This window comes from Macaca thibetana, chromosome 7, assembly GCF_024542745.1.
Source record: "Macaca thibetana thibetana isolate TM-01 chromosome 7, ASM2454274v1, whole genome shotgun sequence".
NCBI lineage: Eukaryota > Metazoa > Chordata > Mammalia > Primates > Cercopithecidae > Macaca > Macaca thibetana.
Window position 1 is genome coordinate 133,708,344 of NC_065584.1, and position 22,834 is coordinate 133,731,177.

General features: G+C 39.5%; 3 protein-coding genes across 9 annotated transcripts in view; 1 reads left to right on the plus strand and 2 right to left on the minus strand.

The window, feature by feature from the left end:
* The window catches only part of COPS2 (COP9 signalosome subunit 2), a 495,307-nt gene that overhangs the window by 201,434 nt on the left and 271,039 nt on the right, over positions 1–22,834 (minus strand). The gene's annotated exons all lie outside the window — the stretch shown is intronic.
* Positions 1–22,834, plus strand: part of GALK2 (galactokinase 2) — a 258,318-nt gene that overhangs the window by 169,841 nt on the left and 65,643 nt on the right. For 6 of the 7 annotated variants that reach the window (XM_050797180.1, XM_050797177.1, XM_050797176.1 and 3 more), the window contains one exon: positions 2,003–2,581. The exons of the other annotated variant lie outside the window; for it this stretch is intronic. In XM_050797180.1, the coding sequence (XP_050653137.1) occupies positions 2,003–2,210 (208 nt within the window). In that variant the 3' untranslated portion in view covers positions 2,211–2,581. Of the gene's footprint in view, positions 1–2,002; positions 2,582–22,834 lie in introns of those variants that run through there. 7 annotated transcript variants of the gene reach the window in all.
* The window catches only part of FAM227B (family with sequence similarity 227 member B), a 283,220-nt gene continuing 263,004 nt past the window's right edge, over positions 2,619–22,834 (minus strand). Inside the window, exons 14-17 of the mRNA XM_050797198.1 lie at positions 9,425–9,502; positions 8,232–8,306; positions 5,806–5,875; positions 2,619–2,717 (exon numbers count right to left, since the gene is read on the minus strand). Of these exons, the coding sequence (XP_050653155.1) occupies positions 2,619–2,717; positions 5,806–5,875; positions 8,232–8,306; positions 9,425–9,502 (322 nt within the window). The remainder of the gene's footprint in view (positions 2,718–5,805; positions 5,876–8,231; positions 8,307–9,424; positions 9,503–22,834) is intronic.

Consider the following 22,834-nt stretch of genomic DNA (forward strand, 5'->3'; position numbering starts at 1 on the left):
CTGCTGGGGCAGCCCTGACTTGTGATCAGATGTGCCACTGACTCGAGGGCAGAAGGCTATTTATAATAGCACTTACCATTCTTGATTTGGGAAATTTGAGCCCTGGTTATTTCAAACCATGTGATGGATGCAGTTCAGTCCATTTTCATCTGTAGCAGGCAGGGTGGTGACAGAGCAGCTCTGGAGACTCAGTATTGAATATCTTGACCTACAAAGACTTCCAGCTTCTGCTCCCTGGAAACTGGTAAAAGTCTCAGGAAAATAGACCTCGGGCCCAATTCCTATAGGTTTTACAGCCAGATTAAAAACAATACTCTCAGTTTGCTTTAGGTTCAATTTTGAAAAACCACAGCTTTCAAAAACTGTTCAAATGAGAAAGTATAATAAAATATGCCTTTTAGAAGTTGGACTGAGGACCCTTAAAGACTTGATAACTTGAATGCAGCAAAATGGCATATTTTGGATCTTAGAAAATCAAATAAGAAGGTAGACCATGTCATGGCTGGCTTTAATGCCCATATTTTAGCGTCTTCCAGAGACACTTGAGTGACACCTTAGTTTTCCACAGTAAGAGTTTGATGTGACTGCATATGGCAACCATTTTTTTTAAATCCAACAAACTGCAAACAGGCTCTTTGCCAACCTAGGAATTTAGAATAATCCAAGGATCCCAAGGTCAGAGAAATTTTTTAGCCTGGATGATGGGATTTCAGGCTTAGTTCAGCTACTGGGCCATAAGCTGAATGTTTAAGGGATAGGAGAAGATCAGTGATGTTCATTTGTTTGTAAGCATTTTTTTCTTTCTTAAATACCTATTTTCATTTGAAAAGCATATTTTAATATATATAATAAAGCAGGTGATAAAAAGAAATCAACTGAGAAGAATCATTGATGGGAAAATCAATTACTGACATGCAGTAATTCTGATGTTCTAGGGTAGAGGTAGTATTCTATTGATATGTCCAGGAAGTAAAGTATCTCATTTAGATTGAAAAAAAGAGACAAAATTGTACTAAATTAATCATAGAGCCTTTAATCCACTAATAATTTGGAGTGGATTTTATTAAGAAGAATTAATTATAAGTACATGTTAACTTTCTTGTCAGGATAAATTGCATCTTTTAAAGCTAAGTGATCTGTGTACATTGTGATAGGGCCTTTCACTTTGGTTAAAATCTTAGGTTTGAAACTGTGCCTGGTTTACAGTAACTAAAATTAACTCTTACTGTGTGGTCCTTTATATAGTTGTTGCCATCCCAATCAGATACATCTCATCTGATGTCAAATTCTGAGTCCAGTAATCAGACCAGCTCCAGAAGGCACAGGGAAGGTGGTGTGGAACTCTAGGGACTGCCATCCTCTTTGTGGAAAGGTTTGCTTAATTTTCCATTAGAGAGTCAACCAATCACCCACCCAACCTGGAGTTTAATAACAAGCTTTTTGTTGATAAGTTTATTCAGTGAACTAGGCTATCTGTTCTAGGGGACTGATTCTTCTTTGTGAAATAGCCCGGACTTAAGAATGCAGCTGAAATAGCCACTGGGGAAACCTTGTATAAGACTGTACATTTTAAATTTTGATTTGCCCTCATTTGGAGTGACCTTCTGATTCAGGGTTGCCTACATTTCTTTTACCATTGCCTGTTTTATTTTAACACCTCCATCCTGATTTACCTGTAAGCTTGCTATACAACTCTTCAAGTGGCTACTTTATGGAATCAGTATTACAGTGGGTTATTGCTAGTCATGAAATGGGAGGAGTACTGTTGACTTACTACTTGGAGTCAAAACCAGGGACTAGATTTAGATACAATGAAAAAATTCCAAATCACTCTCTGAAACAGTATAAATGTCTTAATGTCCTAAAATGTTTGATGACACCTAAAAACCCCTCATGTATTTTCTTCTTAGAACTTAGATAGGCTATGTGTTCTACAAACATCAAGCAAATCAGTTGCATTTTCATTTACAGGTTCTAATATTTTTTTTTCTCATTGTTTTAGGAAGTTGGGGGCTCAAGGGTCACGACTTACTGGAGCAGGATGGGGAGGCTGCGCAGTATCAATAGTACCTGCGGACAAGCTGCCCGGCTTCCTAGCCAATGTGCACAAAGCTTATTACCAGAGGAGTGATGGAAGCTTAGCACCAGAGAAGCAGAGTTTGTTTGCTACCAAACCTGGAGGTGGGGCTTTGGTTTTCCTTGAGGCCTGAAAAAATGTAAAAAATCTCAGAGAAACTATTTAGGACACTTAGGAATTGGCAGGACTTTCTATGCCACAGTAAATTAATCTTCTTTCTGTTTTGTATTATGATGAATGGTTGCTATTATATCAAGATATATTTTCAAAGAAATGATTGAAAGCTCTCTATGCTTCATAATGATTATTTTTCCATCTTAAAATATGGTTTTACTATTAAGAGTCAAGATCATGCTTGGACAGATCTTTTAAGAATAATTTACTGAGAATTATTCATTTGAAGATTTTAAAGATGAATGGTAAAACACACTCTTAATACTGATTACATGAATTGGACTTGAATTAAATATATTGTTAAAATTAAACTGATACCATTGAATTGTATGCATTATTCTTAAATAGAGTTCATTTCCGGTTTCTCTTAGTACTCTTCTTCCTCAAAGTTGTAGTTCTCTGTTGATGATGATGATGATGACGACAGTGATGCCACACATTCTCTCTCAATTTCAGCTTCAGAACGCTATGAAAATAATACATGATTAAAGTTTCACAGATTTTCTTGGACATTGTATAATTGAATGTGAGATTTCTCCAATTATCAAGAGAGTAAGGATTTTTTTTTTTTTTTCTGACAAAAGGAGGATATGGGAAGAAAATTCAGACTCATTTGAATATTTTTAAACCATGTGATATCATTGAAATAACCACTTTCAATTCTTTTGGCCCTGAGCTATCTCCATTACTTAACAGAAAAACTTAGATAAAAAACACTTTAAGTCTCTTCTATTCACATTGAAATAAAGAATTATCTAGATGATAATTCAGATAATTCAGTTTGTTCATAGAACTTACTTTCTTATCACTCTTTTTCTACTACTTTTTCTCAAATACCTCTCTAATTCAAGAGCCACTTCCAAGAAATCCCACACATTCCTTATATCCCTTCTTTGTTTATCTAGAAAAGCTTGTTTGTATATATGCACCCCAGTATAAAGCAGGTATGCAAGTATGTGGGTGAAAGTGACTATGAAAAGACTTAATGAATTCTGGGATTTGTAACGGTATTGATGGGTACCTCTGTATGTACATCAAGAGTGGGCAGAAATGTTTGGCTAGTGATGGCAAATGACTGGCTTTCTCTCGTGGATGGACTATAGGAAGCACTTTCTGAATTACGTAATGATTTGGACCAAAAAGTATTTTGCTGAAATACTCAGGTAATTGAGATAGCAGTGGTTTTATGGCATGAATTATCCAGAAATATCACAATTACTTATGATTCTGTGATTTCATTAGCTCATTAATGTTTAACTCACAGATTGGGCATCACCCTCTAGAATTTCAGTTTAAGGGAGGCCTGCGCAAAGCTGGTTTTATTTCTTAAAGGATAACAGTCATACATAGAATACTAGGAAAGCCGATATTCTATTTTAAAATAAACTTCTGATGCATTTTCATTCTTAGCAGAAAGGTAAATGCTTGAGAAAGCTTGAGTCAAATTTGTTAAAAGAATTTTGAGTTCTATAAACCCAAAAATCCAAAACCTGTATTTATTTAAATTTATAATCTTTTATTTTTTAATACTGTGCCATTTTCCACAAAGGATTTGTGGTTGGTATATAATTCTTTAGAGATACCTGGATCAGTGTAACAAAAAAAAAAGGCGCTTGTCATTGCTTTGCTGTTCCATTTAAAATTTTCACTAGGTGATTTCTTCTTCACAAAAGGTGAGTAAAAATTTCCAGTGTGCACTCTTCTTTGGGGGACACACATGGTCATCTAAGCGAGGGATCTATTCTATATGTGTTTTGATTTCTCTCTTGAAAAAAAGAACTATGTTTCAGTCTTACCATCACTGTGTGGTATTCTAGACATTATGAGAGATGCCGAACTTACCTGGAAGGGATAGGGCCGGGGCCATTAGAAGAAAGATCATGCAGTAAGTGGATTTTGAGCATGGCCCTAAAGGATGAGTAGAGTTTAAAAGCTGTGGAGTGCACACTGCAGATGAGCAAAGCCTATGGGTACAGGCCGACATGGTGCATGGAGGAGGCTCAGTGAGAGTGAAGGGTTTGCTTTGGTATGTTGTGAGGAACAAGATTGACTATGCTGGCTGGAGTTAGCTTTTGAAGAGTCAAATCCAGGCAGCATTTAGATCAGGGGTTACAGCCCAGCAGCCCACGGGCCACATCTGGTCTGCAGATGTATATAGTTTGACCCACAGAATGACTAAAAACTTGGGCTCCAAATCAGGAGATTGTACAAGCAGTATCACATATTCTGGATTACTCAGAATCTGGATTACTGAGTGGTGGAATATCTGATACTACTTGTCCTACATTTCTGCAGGGCATCAATGAACTAGGGCTGAGATAGTAGCTGTCTTGTTAGATGAGGCACGGCTTTCCAGTGCGCTACAGTTTCCACAACTGCTTGTATAATAATTTCCCTGACACTCAAATCATTTACCACTTACCAGCTGGGGTCACTTGCCCTTTATCAGCACACTTGCACTGTTGTTTTCCTATTCTAATTAGGTATTTCTCTGTGCCCATGTCTCTATCAATAGTAGGGAAGATAGACCAAAAAAAAAAAAAAGAAAAATGAATATTTTCGTGTGTGGATGTAAAAAATAGTCTTTAGCTGGGAGCGGTGGCATGTGCCTGCTGTCCCAGCTACTTGGGAGGCTGAGACAGGAGGATCACTTGAGCTGAGGACCTCAAGGCTGCAGCACTGCACTCCAGCCTGGGTGACAGGTGACAGAGTGAGACCCTGTTTCAACAAAAAAAATAAAAAGAATAGTCCTGTTTGCTTATTATACTGTCCTGTTTGTATATTATACAACACCCAGGTGTTTCACCACTTTCTCACTTTTCTGACCCATGTAGGAATTTGATTTGACCCATTTTTGACATTATACTAGCAGCCAATGGGATTGCTCCAGATTTTTGAGTGGAAGCCTTGACATGCTGAAAATAAAAGGCTCTCCTCTATTCCTGACCTCCAGTTGTCCAACCTTCAGACATATTGTACACTAGTCTCTATATGTTCTTGTCTGTTGGGAGGGAGGAGGCCCTTCAGACTTAACAAGACTGCCCATAGGTAAAGAGAAGCGAAAGAGAAGATGACAAGGAAAATCAGAAAGATGGAACAGGCTCCTTTCTTTCCTTCCTTTCTCATACTTGAGTCCTATTTAGAACCTTATGATATTCTGCCTTGTGTTTCCATTAATTGAGGGCAGGGTCCATCCATCTAACACAGCTGTTGGTACCCAATATGATTTTGTTGAATTATTAATGAAAAACAAAATACAGCTTCAAACATCAGTGATTATTAGTTTGTAATTCTAACTGCATTTGGAGCTTTTCAGTTACATAAACCGTTCCTGGTCAGAAGCTGGAAATGGGGAACGTGAACGTGAGTTGTCACTCAATATGTAAAACAGAGATTTTCTTACATGTGCATGTGGATGATTAAATGACAAGAATGTATCCTCTTCTGCCACTGTAATTTGGATGTGCCACCATACATTCTTATGAAATATTGTCCAGTCTATATAAAAGAAGCTAGAGAGAGAATTCTCAATTATTTTCAGAAAGAAAACATACCAGTTCATGTAGAAACTTCTCAAAGTCCTGTTTCACTTCGTGAGGTTTCTTGGTAGCTTTTGCTTGGAGTCTAATAATGGAATGAAGAAAATCAGTAACCAAACTAATTGTCCTTATACTGACACCATCTAATAAGCAACATTTATTAAGAATTTAATATACTGGGCATTTGCCCAGCACTTTACATATATTAATTCAATTACCCTTAAAACTTCTGAAGTAGGCACTACTATTATCCTATTTTATAAATGAGGAAACAGGCTTAGATAGGTTCGGACACCCACCCCCGCTGCATGTGCGTGCATGCACACACACACACACACAGCAGTCATACATCTAGCAAGGAGACAGTCTGAACCCAAGCATTATGACTCAGGCCTTCAATTCCACCCACTGTGTGGTTCTCATCCCAGCAGTGGCACATCCTCTTCAGTCAGATGGTTCACAGAGTATTGCTTTAACTGATTCCACTCATGAGGCTCTAGCCCAGACTTTAAGGAGTGACAGTGGGGAGAGAAGAGTAAAAGCGACTGGCGAGGGAGAGATACAGGGAAGAAAGAGAGGGAGATGGAAAAGGCCAGTGGGTAAGAGTGCTTACTAGACTGTAAGCTCATTGTGAGCAGGGATCCAGGAATCTCATCGTATCTATCACCAAGTATTCATTCAAGAAATATTTATGAAGGACTTGAATGGTTGAATTCAGGAAGCAGCAGGAACTTTTCCAGAGATCTAAGAATGAGGGGAGAAGCAATGGTAGCTAGGCAAGGAAGGATAGAAACTTGAGACAAGGAGAAACATTAGTAAAAGTAACACAGATGAGGGAAAGAGAAACGGAATAAAGGATGTATAAGACTATTAATTTCACTGGCAATTTTCAAGTGACATACTTAAAAACTATTTTTCCATAAAATTGGCAGGAAGTAAAATTTTCTGCAAATCCCAAATACACGTTGCTGAAGCAGCCAGTTTAGATGAGCTATTTAACCCCTTGCCAGGCCTATCCGAGGTGTCTTCAGCATTTAGACCAGCGCACCCCGAAGGCAGAGTGGGATTACTTAGTCGGAGGTTCTCTTGCATTCGTGCTCTGTGACTGGCACATGCCCCCTCACTCATTCTCTCTCTGCTTGTTTTGTCTTCTCAAGCTGGGTTTCCTCCTCACTGATTGCTCTTTAGGCCTCACATTTTTCCTTCCATGCTTGTCTCAAATCTGGCTCTTACGGTGTCGATTCTCAGTAACACCTTCTTAGAATCTCCTTGAACTGCACAGTATCCTTAGAATCTGTCTCATCTCACTAAGTTAAAATCACTCCCTCTTCCAAGTCACTCTTCTAGTTTACAATCTCCCCTCTTAAAAAAAATAACAGTTTTATTCAGATATATGTTACATACCATAAAATTGAACCATTAAAGTGTACAGTTCAGTGGTTTTAGTATATTCATGAAGTTTTATAACATTACTAATCCTCCCTCTTTCTGATTGCCTTTCCTCTCATGAATATGTCTTTTCAAGATTACAAATGGAAGCTCATACACTGTGCCTATAACTTTAACAAGCACATGGGATTTATATATCCGAATGCATATTCTTCAACAATGTGCCATTGCATTAAACATATTTGAATACTTCTTGTGAGTTACTCTGAAAATTGTCCTACATTCCTCTGCATATTCTCAGTGGTGAAAACTCTTGTCCTGTGTGGATTTGATCTTTGGAAACTTGTAAGAGTCACCCGGAATGGAACCTTATAACAGGTGTTGTGAAGCAGAAAGCTAGGTGATAAAGTTTTTGGTGAAAAGTGAGATAAGATCCTAAAGTAGTGGGTTTAATTTTCTCATGTGACTGGAAAACTAGCTTTGTAAGTTCTAAAATCGTATTTAGAAGTATGAAGTGTGACTGGCACAAAGTTACCGTCTCCCTAGGGGGCTTGTTTGAAGGGCTGGACTTGTCTAATACTTCTTATTCTGCACGTGCTTGCCGGTGTGTTGTAAGAAGTAGGTTAATCTCAATACTTTATAGTTTTTCTTCTTATGGTTTAATTTATAAAATAAACAAATGAGTCCCTTCATTGAGGAAAAATGTTTATATGCATAGGGGAAGAAGAGAAATAAAAAACTAGCCCAAGAGAGACCAGCTAAATCGGTTGTTTTTCTAGTTTACAACTTTCATAGGATGGGGCACGCTTATCGGTTTATTTTGAAAAGGACTTGAGCTTAAGTCCTGTGGCTGGAGAGGAAAAAGTAGATGATGATAATGTTTAGCGATTAATTAAATGATCAGAGTAGATTATTTTGTGATTAAAGAAAGTTAAAATGTTACTCCAGATTAACTGTTAACTAGAAAACTTTTTTTGCAGTTTTGTGGTTTTATGTAACATCTCTTCAATTAAAGATGATCTTAAGCACTACCAATTGAATAAGAGACAAACCTATCAAGCTCCTTGTCAATTCTTTCCTGCCGCCATTTTAGAAGTTTTAGTTCTTCATTAATTCTGAGCTTTTCCCTATAAAGTCAAAATTTGAAGTTAAATTTTAAAATAATGCAGGCATTACTAATTGGAAAAGAATAAATCAGCAATTTACTGATAATACATGTGTTAATAAAAGCCCTCGACAAACCAATTCATTCCCTCCCTATGCACTATTTAGTGTAAAGAATCCCTCAGCACATTCCCTGTTACAAACATGTGCCGACGGTATCACCTACCATGCCTGACGACAGCTGGACTCCACCTTCTGCTACCATGGGGGCCCTCTGGAAAGGTGTCCATCCCTGTTTTTCCCACTAAGTGCAGGAAGTCTAAGGGGTATGTGTGTGTGGACGTACACATGCATCTGTGGGTGGGTGGGCGGGAGGGGAATGGGGACCCTTGGAAAACGGGGGTGCAGGCTTTTAGATCTGCCCACTGGATAGGACATAACTGGTGGTCCTCCATTTACCTCTCTTGGAGGTGCTCCTTGGACAGCAGGAGGCCCCCAAAAGGGAGGATCATCTTTTCTCCCCCTAAAGGCAATGACATCTCAAGGCAGTAACTTTGATAGCATGGACAGAAGAAGTGGACCCTGCCAATTTGTTCTTGTAAAAATTGATGGATATTCTCTCATTAACCCATTCCTAGCTTCCTAGCACATAAGATTACCATGACTGACCACAAGCAATTATTTAAATTAAGTACAAATAACTGAAAATGTTCCCCCAAGAAAACATTTCAGGAAGGACTTTGCTCTCTTGATTTCCTTGCTTGACACCAGCCCAGCTGCCACCCCAGCTCCAGGGAATTCCTTCTACTGCAGGGAACCTTTCTGCTGGTCTTCCAGGGCTTATCTTTGTAAATGGACGATACTCCAATCTCCATTCCCTGGAGCTCTTGCCTCTTCCTGTTGAGGTGCACCCCTCCAGTCACACCAAGCAAAGCTTCCTTCCTTTCTTCTGTCCCTCTCACTTGCCATGGTTCCATGGTTACAACATGCACCCTTGACACTTACCTGAAAAGAATCTCTGAGTCTGTAAGATGCTCAGACATGACTCTCATGATTAACATAAGGAACTTAGTTTAGATGATTTCTCTGTTTCCAGCTCTAAAAAAGTATTATATTTAACAATAGTATAGCATCAACTTACATCCTAAAATCCTTTTGGTTCCTTGCAAATTGTCTTTTTGCCTCCTTTATAACATCACGGTATGTTGGAGCAGGTAGTGTGCTAGGCTTATTATTAAGGAATGATTTTAATTAGGAACATTTGGGAAGTAAATACTACCCTTCACAGAGGGACCAAGGGGACTATGTGACTTCACTTTTCAGTAATGAAGAGTCTCAAGTATAAACATGAATATTATGTCCGGAGTTACACCCAGAGGACTGAAAGAAGGCAACACCACTTTAAACTTGTCCCATTATCTCAACCATAGCAACCACAGGGCACTATGATTTAATAGTTTCATAAATCCTGTAATTACCTTACCTTTTGTGTGTCTTTGTTTTAAAAGCAGCAACTTGTTAAATGTAAATACTAAAAATTACCAAAATATTAAAAATGTACCAAAATTCGTTTTTTTCTTATTTATTTCTGAGACAGGTCTTGCTTTGTCACCCAGGCTGGAGTGTGGTAGCATGATCATAGTTCACTGTGGCCTCAAACTCCTGGGCTCAAAGGAATCCTCCTGCCTCAGCTTCCTAAGTACTTGTAGACGGGATCTGCTCTCTTGCCCAGACTGGTCTTGAACTTCAAACTCCTGGGCTCAAGCAATCTTCCTGCCTTGGCCTCCCAAAGTATTGGGATTACAGGCATGAGCCACAACACCCAGCTTTCATTTTCACATATACTGAGAACCTTAAAGACTCTTTATTTCTAAGAGGCTTTGGGGGTAACTGGCAGCATGTGTGGCTGCCTTAGCCTGGTTTCCGCTCTCTGCCCAGAAGAAAGGTGGTAATCAGAATGTCCAAGTATGCTGCTAAAGAAGCTGGGTTCCTCTGTCCTGTCTGTTTCTGGTACAGCCTGTGGATATGTCCTAACCTTGGCCTTAACCCATGCCTGATCTGGCAAAGCAGCCACTTCCCTTTTGAAGTGGCAATTGACCAGTATTGGCCAATATTAGCAAGGAGACAAGCTCCTCCGCTTGTGTTAAATGAAGACCTTAGTCTCGCTGTTAACACTAGAAGCTCTTAAACCTCTGCCATCACTAAGATATAGGGGATGAACTGTCCTCTTACAGCCCCGCTCCCATTGTGAAACTTCAGTATTACCTCTTTCTCTGAATGTAGTTTGCCCATTTTTAAAAAAACTTTATTTTCTGTTTCAAGGCTGTTGCCTTTATTTATTTTTCACTAAGTATTTTATTCATTTATTTGAATAATTTATTTCTCACTTGGTACGTACTTTTTAAAAAATAGTTTCAACTTTTATTTTAGATTCAGGAGGTACATGTGCAGGTTTGGTGCATGGGTATATTTCATGATGTTGAGGTTTGGGGTACAAATGATCCTGTCACCCAGGTAGTGCGCATAGAACACGATAGTTTTTCAACACTTGCTCCCCTCCCTTCCCTTCTCTTATAGTATGCAGTGTCTACTGTTGACACCTTTATGTCCATGAGTACCCAATATTTAGCTCCCACTTATAGTGAGAACATGTGGTATTTGGTTTTCTGCTCCTGTATTATTTACTTAGGATAATGGCCTCCATCTGCATTCATGTTGCTGCAAAGGAAATGAGTTCGTCCTTTATTTATGAACATGTAGAATTCCACGGTGTATATGTATGACATTTTCTTTATCCAGTCAGCTGTTGGTGGGGATCTACGTTGATTCCATGTCTTTGCTATTGTGAATAGTGCTGCAGTGAATATATGAGTACATGTGTCTTTTTGGTAGAATAATTTATTTTTCTTTTGAGTATAATGGGACTGCTGGGTTGAATGGTAGTTCTGTTTTAAGTTCTTTGAGAAATCTCCAACTACTTTTGACAGTGCCTGAACTAATTTACGTTCCCACCAACAATGTATAAGCATTCCTTTTCTCTGCAGCCCATCAGCATCTGTTGTTTTTTGACTTTTTAATAATAGTCATCCTGACTGGAGTAAGATGATATCTCATTGTAGTTTTCATTTGCATTTCTCTGGCAATGAGTGATGCTAAGCATTTTTGCATATGTTTGTCGGACACTTGCATATCTTTGTTTGAAAAGTGCCTGTTCATATCATTTGCCCACTTTTCTTTTTTTTTTTTTAGTATTATACTTTAAGTTCTGGGATACATGTGCAGAACATGTAGGTTTGCTACATAGGTATACACATGTCATGGTAGTTTGCTGCACCCATCAACCCATCATCTACATTAGGTATTTCTCCTAATGCTATGTCTCCCATAGCCCCACTCCCCTGACAGGCCCTGGTGTGTGATGTTCCCCTCCCTGTGTCCATGTGTTCTCATTGTTCACTTCCCACTTATGAGTGAGAATATGTGGTGTTTGGTTTTTCTGTTCTTGTGTTAGTTTGCTGAGAATGATGGTTTCCAGCTTCATCCATGTCCCTGCAAAGAACATGAACTCATCTTTTTTATGGCTGCATAGTATTCCATGGCATATATGTGCCACATTTTCTTTATCCAGTCAATCATTGATGGGCATTTGAGTTGGTTCCAAGTCTTTGCTATTGTGAACAGTGCTGCAATAAACATACGTATGCATGTGTCTTTATAGTAGAATGATTTAGAATCCTTTGGGTATAGACCCAGTAATGGGATTGCTGGGTCAAATGGCATTTCTAGTTCTAGATCCTTGAGGAATTGCCACATTGTCTTCCATAATGGTCGAACTAATTTACACTCCCAACAACAGTGTAAAAGTGTTCCTATTTCTCCACATCCTCTCCAGCATCTGTTGTTTCCTGACTTTTTGATGATCACTATTCTAACTGGTGTGAGATGGTATCTCATTGTAGTTTTGATTTGCATTTCTCTAATGACCAGTGTTGATGAGCTTTTTTTCATATGTTTGTTGGCTGCATAAATGTCTTCTTTGGAGAAGTGTCTGTTCTTATCTTTTGCCCACTTTTTCATGGGGCTGTTTTCTTCTTGTAAATTTGTTTAAGTTCCTTATGGATTCTGGATATTAGCCCTTTGTCAGACGGATAGATTGCAAAAATCTCCCATTCTGTAGGTTGCCTGTTCACTCTGCTGACAGTTTCTTTTGCTGTGCAAAAGCTCTTTAATCAGATCCCATTTATCAATTTTGGCTTTCGTTGCCATTGCTTTTGGTGTTTTAGTCATGAAGTCTTCCATGCCTATGTCCTGAATGATATTGCCTATGGTTTTAGGTCTTACGTTTAAGTCTTTAATCCATCTTGAGTTAATTTTTATATAAGGTGTAAGGAAGGGATCCAGTTTCAGCTTTCTGCATATAGCTAGCCAGTTTTCCCAACACCATTTATTAAATAGGGACTTCTTTCCCCATTGCTTGTTTTATCAGATTTGTCAAAGATCAGATGGTTGTAGATGCGTGGCATTATTTCTTAGGCCTCTGTTCTGTTCCGTTGGTCTATGTATCTGTTTTGGTACCAGTGCCATGCTGTTTTGGTTACTGTAGCCTTGTAGTATAGTTTGAAGTCAGGTAGTGTGATGCCTCCAGATTTGTTCTTTTTGCTTAGAATTGTCTTGGCTATGTGGGCTCTTTTTAGGTTCCATGTGAAATTTAAAGTCATTTTATTCCAATTATGTGAAGAAAGTAAATGGTAGCTTGATGGGGATAGCACTGAATCTATAAATTACTTTGGGCAGTATGGACATTTTCATGATATTGATTCTTCCTATCCATAAGCATGGAAAGTTTTTCCATTTGTTTGTGTCATCTTTTATTTCACTGAGCAGTGGTTTGTAGTTCTCCTTGAAGAGGTCCTTCACATCCCTTGTAAGTTGGATTCTTAGGTATTTTATTCCCTTTGTAGCAATTGTGAATGGGAATTCACTCATGATGTGGCTCTCTGTTTGTCTGTTATTGGTGTATAGAAATGCTTGTAATTTTTGCACATTGATTTTGTATCCTGAGACTTTGCTGAAGTTGCTTATTAACTTGAGGAGATTTTGGGCTGAGATGATGGTGTTTTCTAAATATACAGTCATGTCATCTGCAAACAGAGAAAATTTGATTTCCTCGTTTCCTAATTGAATACCCTTTATTTGTTTCTCTTGCCTGGTTGCCATGGACAGAACTTCCAATACTATGTTGAATAGGAGTGGTGAGAGAGGGCATCCTTATCTTGTGCTGGTTTCCCAAGGGAATGCTTCCAATTTTTGCCCATTCAGTATGATATTAGCTGTGGGTTTGTCATAAATAGCTCTTATTATTTTGAGATACGTTCCATCAATGCCTAGTTTATTGAGAGTTTTTTGCATGAAGGGCTGTTGAATTTTGTCGAAGGCCTTTTCTGCATCTATTGAGATAATCATGTGGTTTTTGTCGTTGGTTCTGTTTATGTGATGGATTATGTTTATTGATTTGCGTATGTTGAACCAGGCTTGCATCCCAATGATGAAGCTGACTTGATCGTGATGGATAAGCTTTTTGATGTGCTGCTGGATTCTGTTTGCCAGTATTTTATTGAGGATTTTTGCATCAATGTTCATCAGGGATAATGGCCTGAAATTTTCTTTTTTTTGTTGTGTCACTGTCACATTTTGGTATCAGGATGATGCTGACCTCATAAAATGAGTTAGGGAGGATTCCCTCTTTTTCTATTGTTTGGAATAGTTTCAGGAGAAATGGTACCAGCTCCTCTTTGTACCTCTGGTAGAATTCAGCTGTGAATCCGTCTGGTCCTGGACTTTTTTGGCTGGTAGGCTATTAATTGCTGCCTCAACTTCAGAACTTGTTATTGCTCTATTTAGGGATTCAACTTCTTCCTGGTTTAGTCTTGAGAGGATGTATGTGTCCAATAATTTATCCATTTCTTCTAGATTTTCTAGTTGATTTGTGTAGAGATGTTTATAGTATTTTCTGTGGGTAGCTTGTATTTCTGTGGGATCAGTGGTGATATCCCCTTTACCATTTTTTATTGCATCTATTTGATTCTTCTCTTTTTTTTCTTTTAGTCTGGCTAGTGGTCTATCTATTTTGTTGATCTTTTCAAAAAACCAGCTCCTAGAATCATGGATTTTTTGAAGGGTGTTCATGTCTCTTTTTCAGTTCTGCTCTGATCTTAGTTATTTCTTGCCTTCTGCTAGGTTTTGAATGTGTTTGCTCTTGCTTCTCTAGTTCTTTCAATTGTGATGTTAGGGTGTCGATTTTAGATCTTTCCTGCTTTCTCTTGTGGGCATTTAGTGCTGTACATTTCCCTCTACACACTGCTTTAAATCTGTCCCAGAGATTCTGGTACGTTGTGTCTTTGTTCTTATTGGTTTCAAAGAACATCTTTATTGCTGCCTTCATTTCTTTATTTACCCAGTAGTCATTCAGGAGCAGGTTGTTCCTGTTTCCATGTAGTTGAGCAGTTTCCATGTAGTTGTGCAGTTTTGAGTGAGTTTCTTTTTTTTTTTTTAATTAATTTATTATTATTATACTTTAAGTTGTAGGGTACATGTACATAACGTGCAGGTTTGTTACATATGTATACTTGTGCCATGTTGGTGTGCTGCACCCATCAACTCGTCATTTACATCAGGTATAACTCCCAATGCAATCCCTCCCCCCTCCCCCCTCCCCATGATAGGCCCCTGTGCGTGATGTTCCCCTTCCTGAGTCCAAGTGATCTCATTGTTCAGTTCCCACCTATGAGTGAGAACATGCGGTGTTTGGTTTTCTGTTCTTGTGATAGTTTGCTAAGAATGATGGTTTCCAGCTGCATCCATGTCCCTACAAAGGACACAAACTCATCCTTTTTGATGGCTGCATAGTATTCCATGGTGTATATGTGCCACATTTTCTTAATCCAATCTGTCACTGATGGACATTTGGGTTGATTCCAAGTCTTTGCTATTGTGAATAGTGCAGCAATAAACATACGTGTGCATGTGTCTTTATAGCAGCATAATTTATAATCCTTTGGGTATATACCCAGTAATGGGATGGCTGGGTCATATGGTACATCTAGTTCTAGATCCTTGAGGAATCGCCATACTGTTTTCCATAATGGTTGAACTAGTTTACAATCCCACCAACAGTGTAAAAGTGTTCCTATTTCTCCACATCCTCTCCAGCACCTGTTGTTTCCTGACTTTTTAATGATCGCCATTCTAACTGGTGTGAGATGGTATCTCATTGTGCTTTTGATTTGCATTTCTCTGATGGCCAGTGATGATGAGCACTTTTTCATGTGTCTGTTGGCTGTATGAATGTCTTCTTTTGAGAAATGTCTGTTCATATCCTTTGCCCACTTTTTGATGGGGTGGTTTGTTTTTTTCTTGTAAATTTGTTTGAGTTCTTTGTAGGTTCTGGATATTAGCCCTTTGTCAGATGAGTAGATTGCAAAAATTTTCTCCCATTCTGTAGGTTGCCTGTTCACTCTGATGGTAGTTTCTTTTGCTGTGCAGAAGCTGTTTAGTTTAATTAGATCCCATTTGTCAATTTTTTGGCTTTTGCTGCCGTTGCTTTTGGTGTTTTAGACATGAAGTCTTTGCCCATGCCTATGTCCTGAATGGTACTACCTAGGTTTTCCTCTAGGATTTTTATGGTATTAGGTCTAACATTTAAGTCTCTAATCCATCTTGAATTAATTTTCGTATAGGGAGTAAGGAAAGGATCCAGTTTCAGCTTTCTACTTATGGCTAGCCAATTTTCCCAGCACCATTTATTAAATAGGGAATCCTTTCCCCATTTCTTGTTTCTCTCAGGTTTGTCAAAGATCAGATGGCTGTATATGTGTGGTATTATTTCTGAGGACTCTGTTCTGTTCCATTGGTCTATATCTCTGTTTTGGTAACAGTACCATGCTGTTTTGGTTACTGTAGCCTTGTAGTATAGTTTGAAGTCAGGTAGCGTGATGCCTCCAACTTTGTTCTTTTGACTTAGGATTGTCTTGGAGATGTGCGCTCTTTTTTGGTTCCATATGAACTTTAAAGCAGTTTTTTCCAATTCTGTGAAGAAACTCATTGGTAGCTTGATGGGGATGGCATTGAATCTATAAATTACCTTGGGCAGTATGGCCATTTTCACGATATTGATTCTTCCTATCCATGAGCATGGTATGTTCTTCCATTTGTTTGTGTCCTCTTTTATTTCACTGACCAGTGGTTTGTAGTTGTCCTTGAAGAGGTCCTTTACATCCCTTGTCAGTTGGATTCCTAGGTATTTTATTCTCTTTGAAGCAATTGTGAATGGAAGTTCATTCCTGATTTGGCTCTCTGTTTGTCTGTTACTGGTGTATAAGAATGCTTGTGATTTTTGCACATTAATTTTGTATCCTGAGACTTTGCTGAAGTTGCTTATCAGCTTAAGGAGATTCTGGGCTGAGACAATGGGGTTTTCTAAATATACAATCATGTCATCTGCAAACAGGGACAGTTTGACTTCTTCTTTTCCTAACTGAATACCCTTGATTTCTTTCTCTTGCCTAATTGCCCTAGCCAGAACTTCCAGCACTATGTTGAATAGGAGTGGTGAGAGAGGGCATCCCTGTCTTGTGCCAGTTTTCAAAGGGAATGTTTCCAGTTTTTGCCCATTCAGTATGATATTGGCTGTGGGTTTGTCATAAATAGCTCTTATTATTTTGAGGTACGTTCCATCAATACCGAATTTATTGAGCGTTTTTAGCATGAAGGGCTGTTGAATTTTGTCAAAAGCCTTTTCTGCATCTATTGAGATAATCATGTGGTTCTTGTCTTTGGTTCTGTTTATATGCTGGATTATGTTTATTGATTTGCGAATGTTGAACCAGCCTTGCATCCCAGGGATGAAGCCCACTTGATCATGGTGGATAAGCTTTTTGATGTGTTGCTGAATCCGGTTTGCCAGGATTTTATTGAGGATTTTTGCATCGATGTTCATCAGGGATATTGGTCTCAAAATTCTCTTTTTTTGTTGTGTCTCTGCCAGGCTTTGGTATCAGGATGATGTTGGCCTCATAAAATGAGTTAGGGAGGATTCCCTCTTTTTCTATTGATTGGAATAGTTTCAGAAGGAATGGTACCAACTCCTCCTTGTACCTCTGGTAGAATTCAGCTGTGAATCCATCTGGTCCTGGACTTTTTTGGTTGGTAGGCTATTAATTATTGCCTCAATTTCAGAGCCTGCTATTGGTCTATTCAGGGATTCAACTTCTTCCTGGTTTAGTCTTGGAAGAGTGTAAGTGTCCAGGAAATTATCCATTTCTTCTAGATTTTCCAGTTTATTTGCGTAGAGGTGTTTATAGTATTCTCTGATGGTAGTTTGTATTTCTGTGGGGTCGGTGGTGATATCCCCTTTATCATTTTTAATTGCGTCGATTTGATTCTTCTCTCTTTTCTTCTTTATTAGTCTTGCTAGTGGTCTGTCAATTTTGTTGATCTTTTCAAAAAACCAACTCCTGGATTCATTGATTTTTTGGAGGGTTTTTTGTGTCTCTATCTCCTTCAGTTCTGCTCTGATCTTAGTTATTTCTAGCCTTCTGCTAGCTTTCGAATGTGTTTGCTCTTGCTTCTCTAGTTCTTTTAATTGCGATGTTAGAGTGTCAATTTTAGATCTTTCCTGCTTTTTCTTGTGGGCATTTAGTGCTATAAATTTCCCTCTACACACTGCTTTAAATGTGTCCCAGAGATTCTGGTATGTTGTATCTTTGTTCTCATTGGTTTCAAGAACATCTTTATTTCTGCCTTCATTTCGTTATGTACCCAGTAGTCATTCAGGAGCAGGTTGTTCAGTTTCCATGTAGTTGAGCGGTTTTGATTGAGTTTCTTCATCCTGAGTTCTAGTTTGATTGCACTGTGGTCTGAGAGACAGTTTGTTATAATTTCTGTTCTTGTACATTTGCTGAGGAGTGCTTTACTTCCAATTACGTGGTCGATTTTGGAGTAAGTACGATGTGGTGCTGAGAAGAATGTATGTTCTGTTGATTTGGGGTGGAGAGTTCTATAGATGTCTATTAGGTCTGCTTGCTGCAGAGATGAGTTCAATTCCTGGATATCCTTGTTAACTTTCTGTCTCGTTGATCTGTCTAATGTTGACAGTGGAGTGTTGAAGTCTCCCATTATTATTGTATGGGAGTCTAAGTCTCTTTGTAAGTCTCTAAGGACTTGCTTTGTTAATCTGGGTGCTCCTGTATTGGGTGCATAGATATTTAGGATCCCTTTACCATTATGTAACGGCCTTCTTTGTCTCTTTTGATCTTTGATGGTTTAAAGTCTGTTTTATCAGAGACTAGTATTGCAACCCCTGCTTTTTTTTTGTTCTCCATTTGCTTGGTAAATCTTCCTCCATCCCTTTATTTTGAGCCTATGTGTGTCTCTGCGTGTGAGATGGGTCTCCTGAATACAGCAGACTGATGGGTCTTGACTCTTTATCCAGTTTGCCAGTCTGTGTCTTTTAATTGGAGCATTGAGTCCATTTACATTTAAGGTTAAGATTGTTATGTGTGAACTTGATCCTGCCATTATGATATTAACTGGTTATTTTGCTCGTTAGTTGATGCAGTTTCTTCCTAGCCTCGATGGTCTTTACATTTTGGCATGTTTTTGCAATGGCTGGTACCAGTTGTTCCTTTCCATGTTTAGTGCTTCCTTCAGGGTCTCTTGTAAGGCAGGCCTAGTGGTGACAAAATCTGTAAGCATTTGCTTATCTGTAAAGGATTTTATTTCTCCTTCACTTATGAAACTTAGTTTGGCTGGATATGAAATTCTGGGTTTAAAATTCTTTTCTTTAAGAATGTTGAATATTGGCCCCCACTCTCTTCTGGCTTGTAGAGTTTCTGCCGAGAGATCTGCTGTTAGTCTGATGGGCTTCCCTTTGTGGGTAACACGACCTTTCTCTCTGGCTGCCCTTAAGATTTTTTCCTTCATTTCAACTTTGGTGAATCTGGCAATTATGTGTCTTGGAGTTGCTCTTCTCGAGGAGTATCTTTGTGGTGTTCTCTGTATTTCCTGGATTTGAATGTTGGCCTGCCCTACTAGGTTGGGGAAGTTCTCCTGGATGATATCCTGAAGAGTGTTTTCCAACTTGGTTCCATTTTCCCCCTCACTTTCAGGCACCCCAATCAGACGTAGATTTGGTCTTTTTACATAATCCCATACTTCTTGCAGGCTTTGTTCATTTCTTTTTCTTCTTTTTTCTTTTGGTTTCTCTTCTCACTTCATTTCATTCATTTGATCCTCAATCGCAGATACTCTTTCTTCCAGTTGATCGAGTCGGTTACTGAAGCTTGTGCATTTGTCACGTATTTCTCGTGTCATGGTTTTCATCTCTTTCATTTCGTTTATGACCTTCTCTGCATTAATTACTCTAGCCATCAATTCTTCCACTTTTTTTTTTTTAAGATTTTTAGTTTCTTTGCGCTGGGTACGTAATTCCTCCTTTATCTCGGAGAAGTTTGATGGACTGGAGCCTTCTTCTCTCATCTCGTCAATGTCATTCTCCGTCCAGCTTTGATCCGTTGCTGGCGATGAGCTGCGCTCCTTTGCCGGGGGAGATGCGCTCTTATTTTTGGAATTTCCAGCTTTTCTGCCCTGCTTTTTCCCCATCTTTGTGGTTTTATCTGCCTCTGGTCTTTGATGATGGTGATGTACTGATGGGGTTTTGGTATAGGTGTCATTCCTGTTTGATAGTTTTCCTTCTAACAGTCAGGACCCTCAGCTGTAGGTCTGTTGGAGATTGCTTGAGGTCCACTCCAGACCCTGTTTGCCTGGGTATCAGCAGCAGAGGCTGCAGAAGATAGAATATTTCTGAACAGCGAGTGTACCTGTCTGATTCTTGCTTTGGAAGCTTCCTCTCAGGGGTGTACTCCACCCTGTGAGGTGTGGGGTGTCAGACTGCCCCTAGTGGGGGATGTCTCCCAGTTAGGCTACTCAGGGGTCAGGGACCCACTTGAGCAGGGAGTCTGTCCCTTCTCAGATCTCAACCTCCGTGTTGGGAGATCCACTGCTCTCTTCAAAGCTGTCAGACAGAGTCGTTTGCGTCTGCAGAGGTTTCGGCTGTGTTTGTTATTGCCCTGTCCCCAGAGGTGGAGTCTACAGAGACAGGCAGGTTTCCTTGAGCTGCTGTGAGCTCCACCCACTTTGAGCTTCCCAGCAGCTTTGTTTACCTACTTAAGCCTCAGCAATGGCGGGCGCCCCTCCCCCAGCCTTGCTGCTGCCTTGCTGGTAGATCACAGACTGCTGTGCTAGCAATGAGGGAGGCTCCGTGGGTGTGGGACCCTCCCGGCCAGGTGTGGGATATGATCTCCTGGTGTGCCTGTTTGCTTAAAGCGCAGTATTGGGGTGGGAGTTACCCGATTTTCCAGGTGTTGTGTTTCTCAGTTCCCCTGGCTAGGAAAAGGGATTCCCTTCCCCCTTGCGCTTCCCAGGTGAGGCAATGCCTCGCCCTGCTTCAGCTCTCGCTGGTCGGGCTGCAGCAGCTGACCAGCACCGATCGTCCAGCACTCCCCAGTGAGATGAACCCAGTACCTCAGTTGAAAATGCAGAAATCACCGGTCTTCTGTGTCGCTCGCGCTGGGAGTTGGAGACTGGAGCTGTTCCTATTCGGCCATCTTGCTCCGCCCCCTTCTGAGTGAGTTTCTTAATCCTGAGTTCCGATTTGATTGCACTGTGGTCTGAGAGACTGTTTGTTATGATTACCATTCTTTTGCATTTGATGAGGAGTGTTTTAATTCCAATTATGTGGTCAATTTTAGAATAAGTGCGATGTGGTGCTGAGAAGAAGGAAGAATGTATATTCTGTTGATTTGGGGTGGAGGGTTCTATAGATGTCTATTAGGTCTGCTTGGTCCAGAGCTGAGTTCAAGTCCTGGATATCCTTGTTAATTTTTTGACTTGTTGATCTAATATTGACAGTGGGGTGTTAAAGTCTCCCACTATTATTTTGTGGGAGTCTAAGTCTTTTTGTAGGTCTCTAAGAACTTGCTTTATGAATATGAGTCCTCCTGTATTGGGTGCATATGTATTTAGGATAGTTAGCTCTTCTTGTTGCACTGATCCCTTTACTATTAAGTAATGCCCTTTTTTGTCTCTCTTGATCTTTGCTGGTTTAAAGTCTGTTTTATGAGAGACTAGGATTGCAACCCCTGCTTTTTTTTTGCTTTCCATTTGCTTGGTAAATATTCCTCCATCCCTTTATTTTGAGCCTATGTGTGTCTTTGCACAAGAGATGGGTCTCCTAAATATAGCACACTGATAGGTCTTGACTCTTTATCCAATTTGACAGTCTGTGTCTTTTAATTGGGGTATTTAGTCCATTTACATTTAATGTTAATATTGTTATGTGTGAATTTGATCCTGCCATTATGATTCTATCTGGTTGTTTTGCCCATTAATTGATGTAGTTTCTTCATAGCATTGATGGTCTTTACAATCTGGCATGTTTCTGCAGTGGCTGGTACCGGTTATTCCTTTCCATGTTTAGTGCTTCCTTCAGGAGCTCTTGTGGGGCAGGCCTGATGGTGACAAAATCTCTCGGCATTTCCTTGTCTGTAAAGGATTTTATTTCTCCTTCACTTATGAAGCTTAGTTTAGCAGGATATGAAATTCTGGGTTGAAAATTCTTTTGTTTAAAAATGTTGAATATTGGCCGTCAATCTCTTCTGGCTAGTAGGGTTTCTGCCGAGAGATTTGCTGTTAGTCTGGTGGGCTTCCCTTTGTGAGTAACCTGACCTTTCTCTCTGGCTGCCCTTAACATCTTTTCCTTCATTTCAACCTTGGTGATCTGCGAATTATGTGTCTTGGGGTTGCTATTCTTGAGGAATATCTTTGTGGCGTTCTCTGTATTTCCTGAATTTGAATGTTGGCCTGCCTTGCTAGGTTGGGGATGTTCTCCTGGATAATATCCTGAAGAGTGTTTTCCAACTTGGTTCCATTCTCTCTGTCACTTTCAGGTATACCAATCAAATGTTTGGTCTTTTCACATAGTCCCATATTTGTTGGAGGCTTTGTTTCTTTTCATTCTTTTTTCTCTAATCTTGTCTTCTTGCTTTATTTCATTGAGTTGATCTTCAGTCTCTGATATCCTTTCTTCCGTTTGATCGATTCGGCTATTGATACTTGTGTATGTTTCACGAAGTTCTCGTGGTGTGTTTTTCAGCTCCATCTGGTCATTTATGTTCTTCTCTAAACTGGTTATTCTAGTTAGCAATTCATCTAACCTTTTTTCAAGGTTCTTAGCTTGCTTGCATTGGATCAGAACATACTCCTTTAGCTCACAGGAGTTTGTTATTACCCACCTTCTGAAGCCCACTTCTGTCAGTTTATCAAACTTATTCTCCGTCCAGTTTTGTTCCCTTGCTGGCAAGGAGCTGAGATTCTTTGGCAGAGAAGAGGTGTTCTGGTTTTTGGAATTTTCAGTCTTTTTGCACTGGTTTCTCCTCATCTTCATGAATTTATCTACCTTTGGCCTTTGAAGTTGGTGACCTTTGGATGGGGTCTC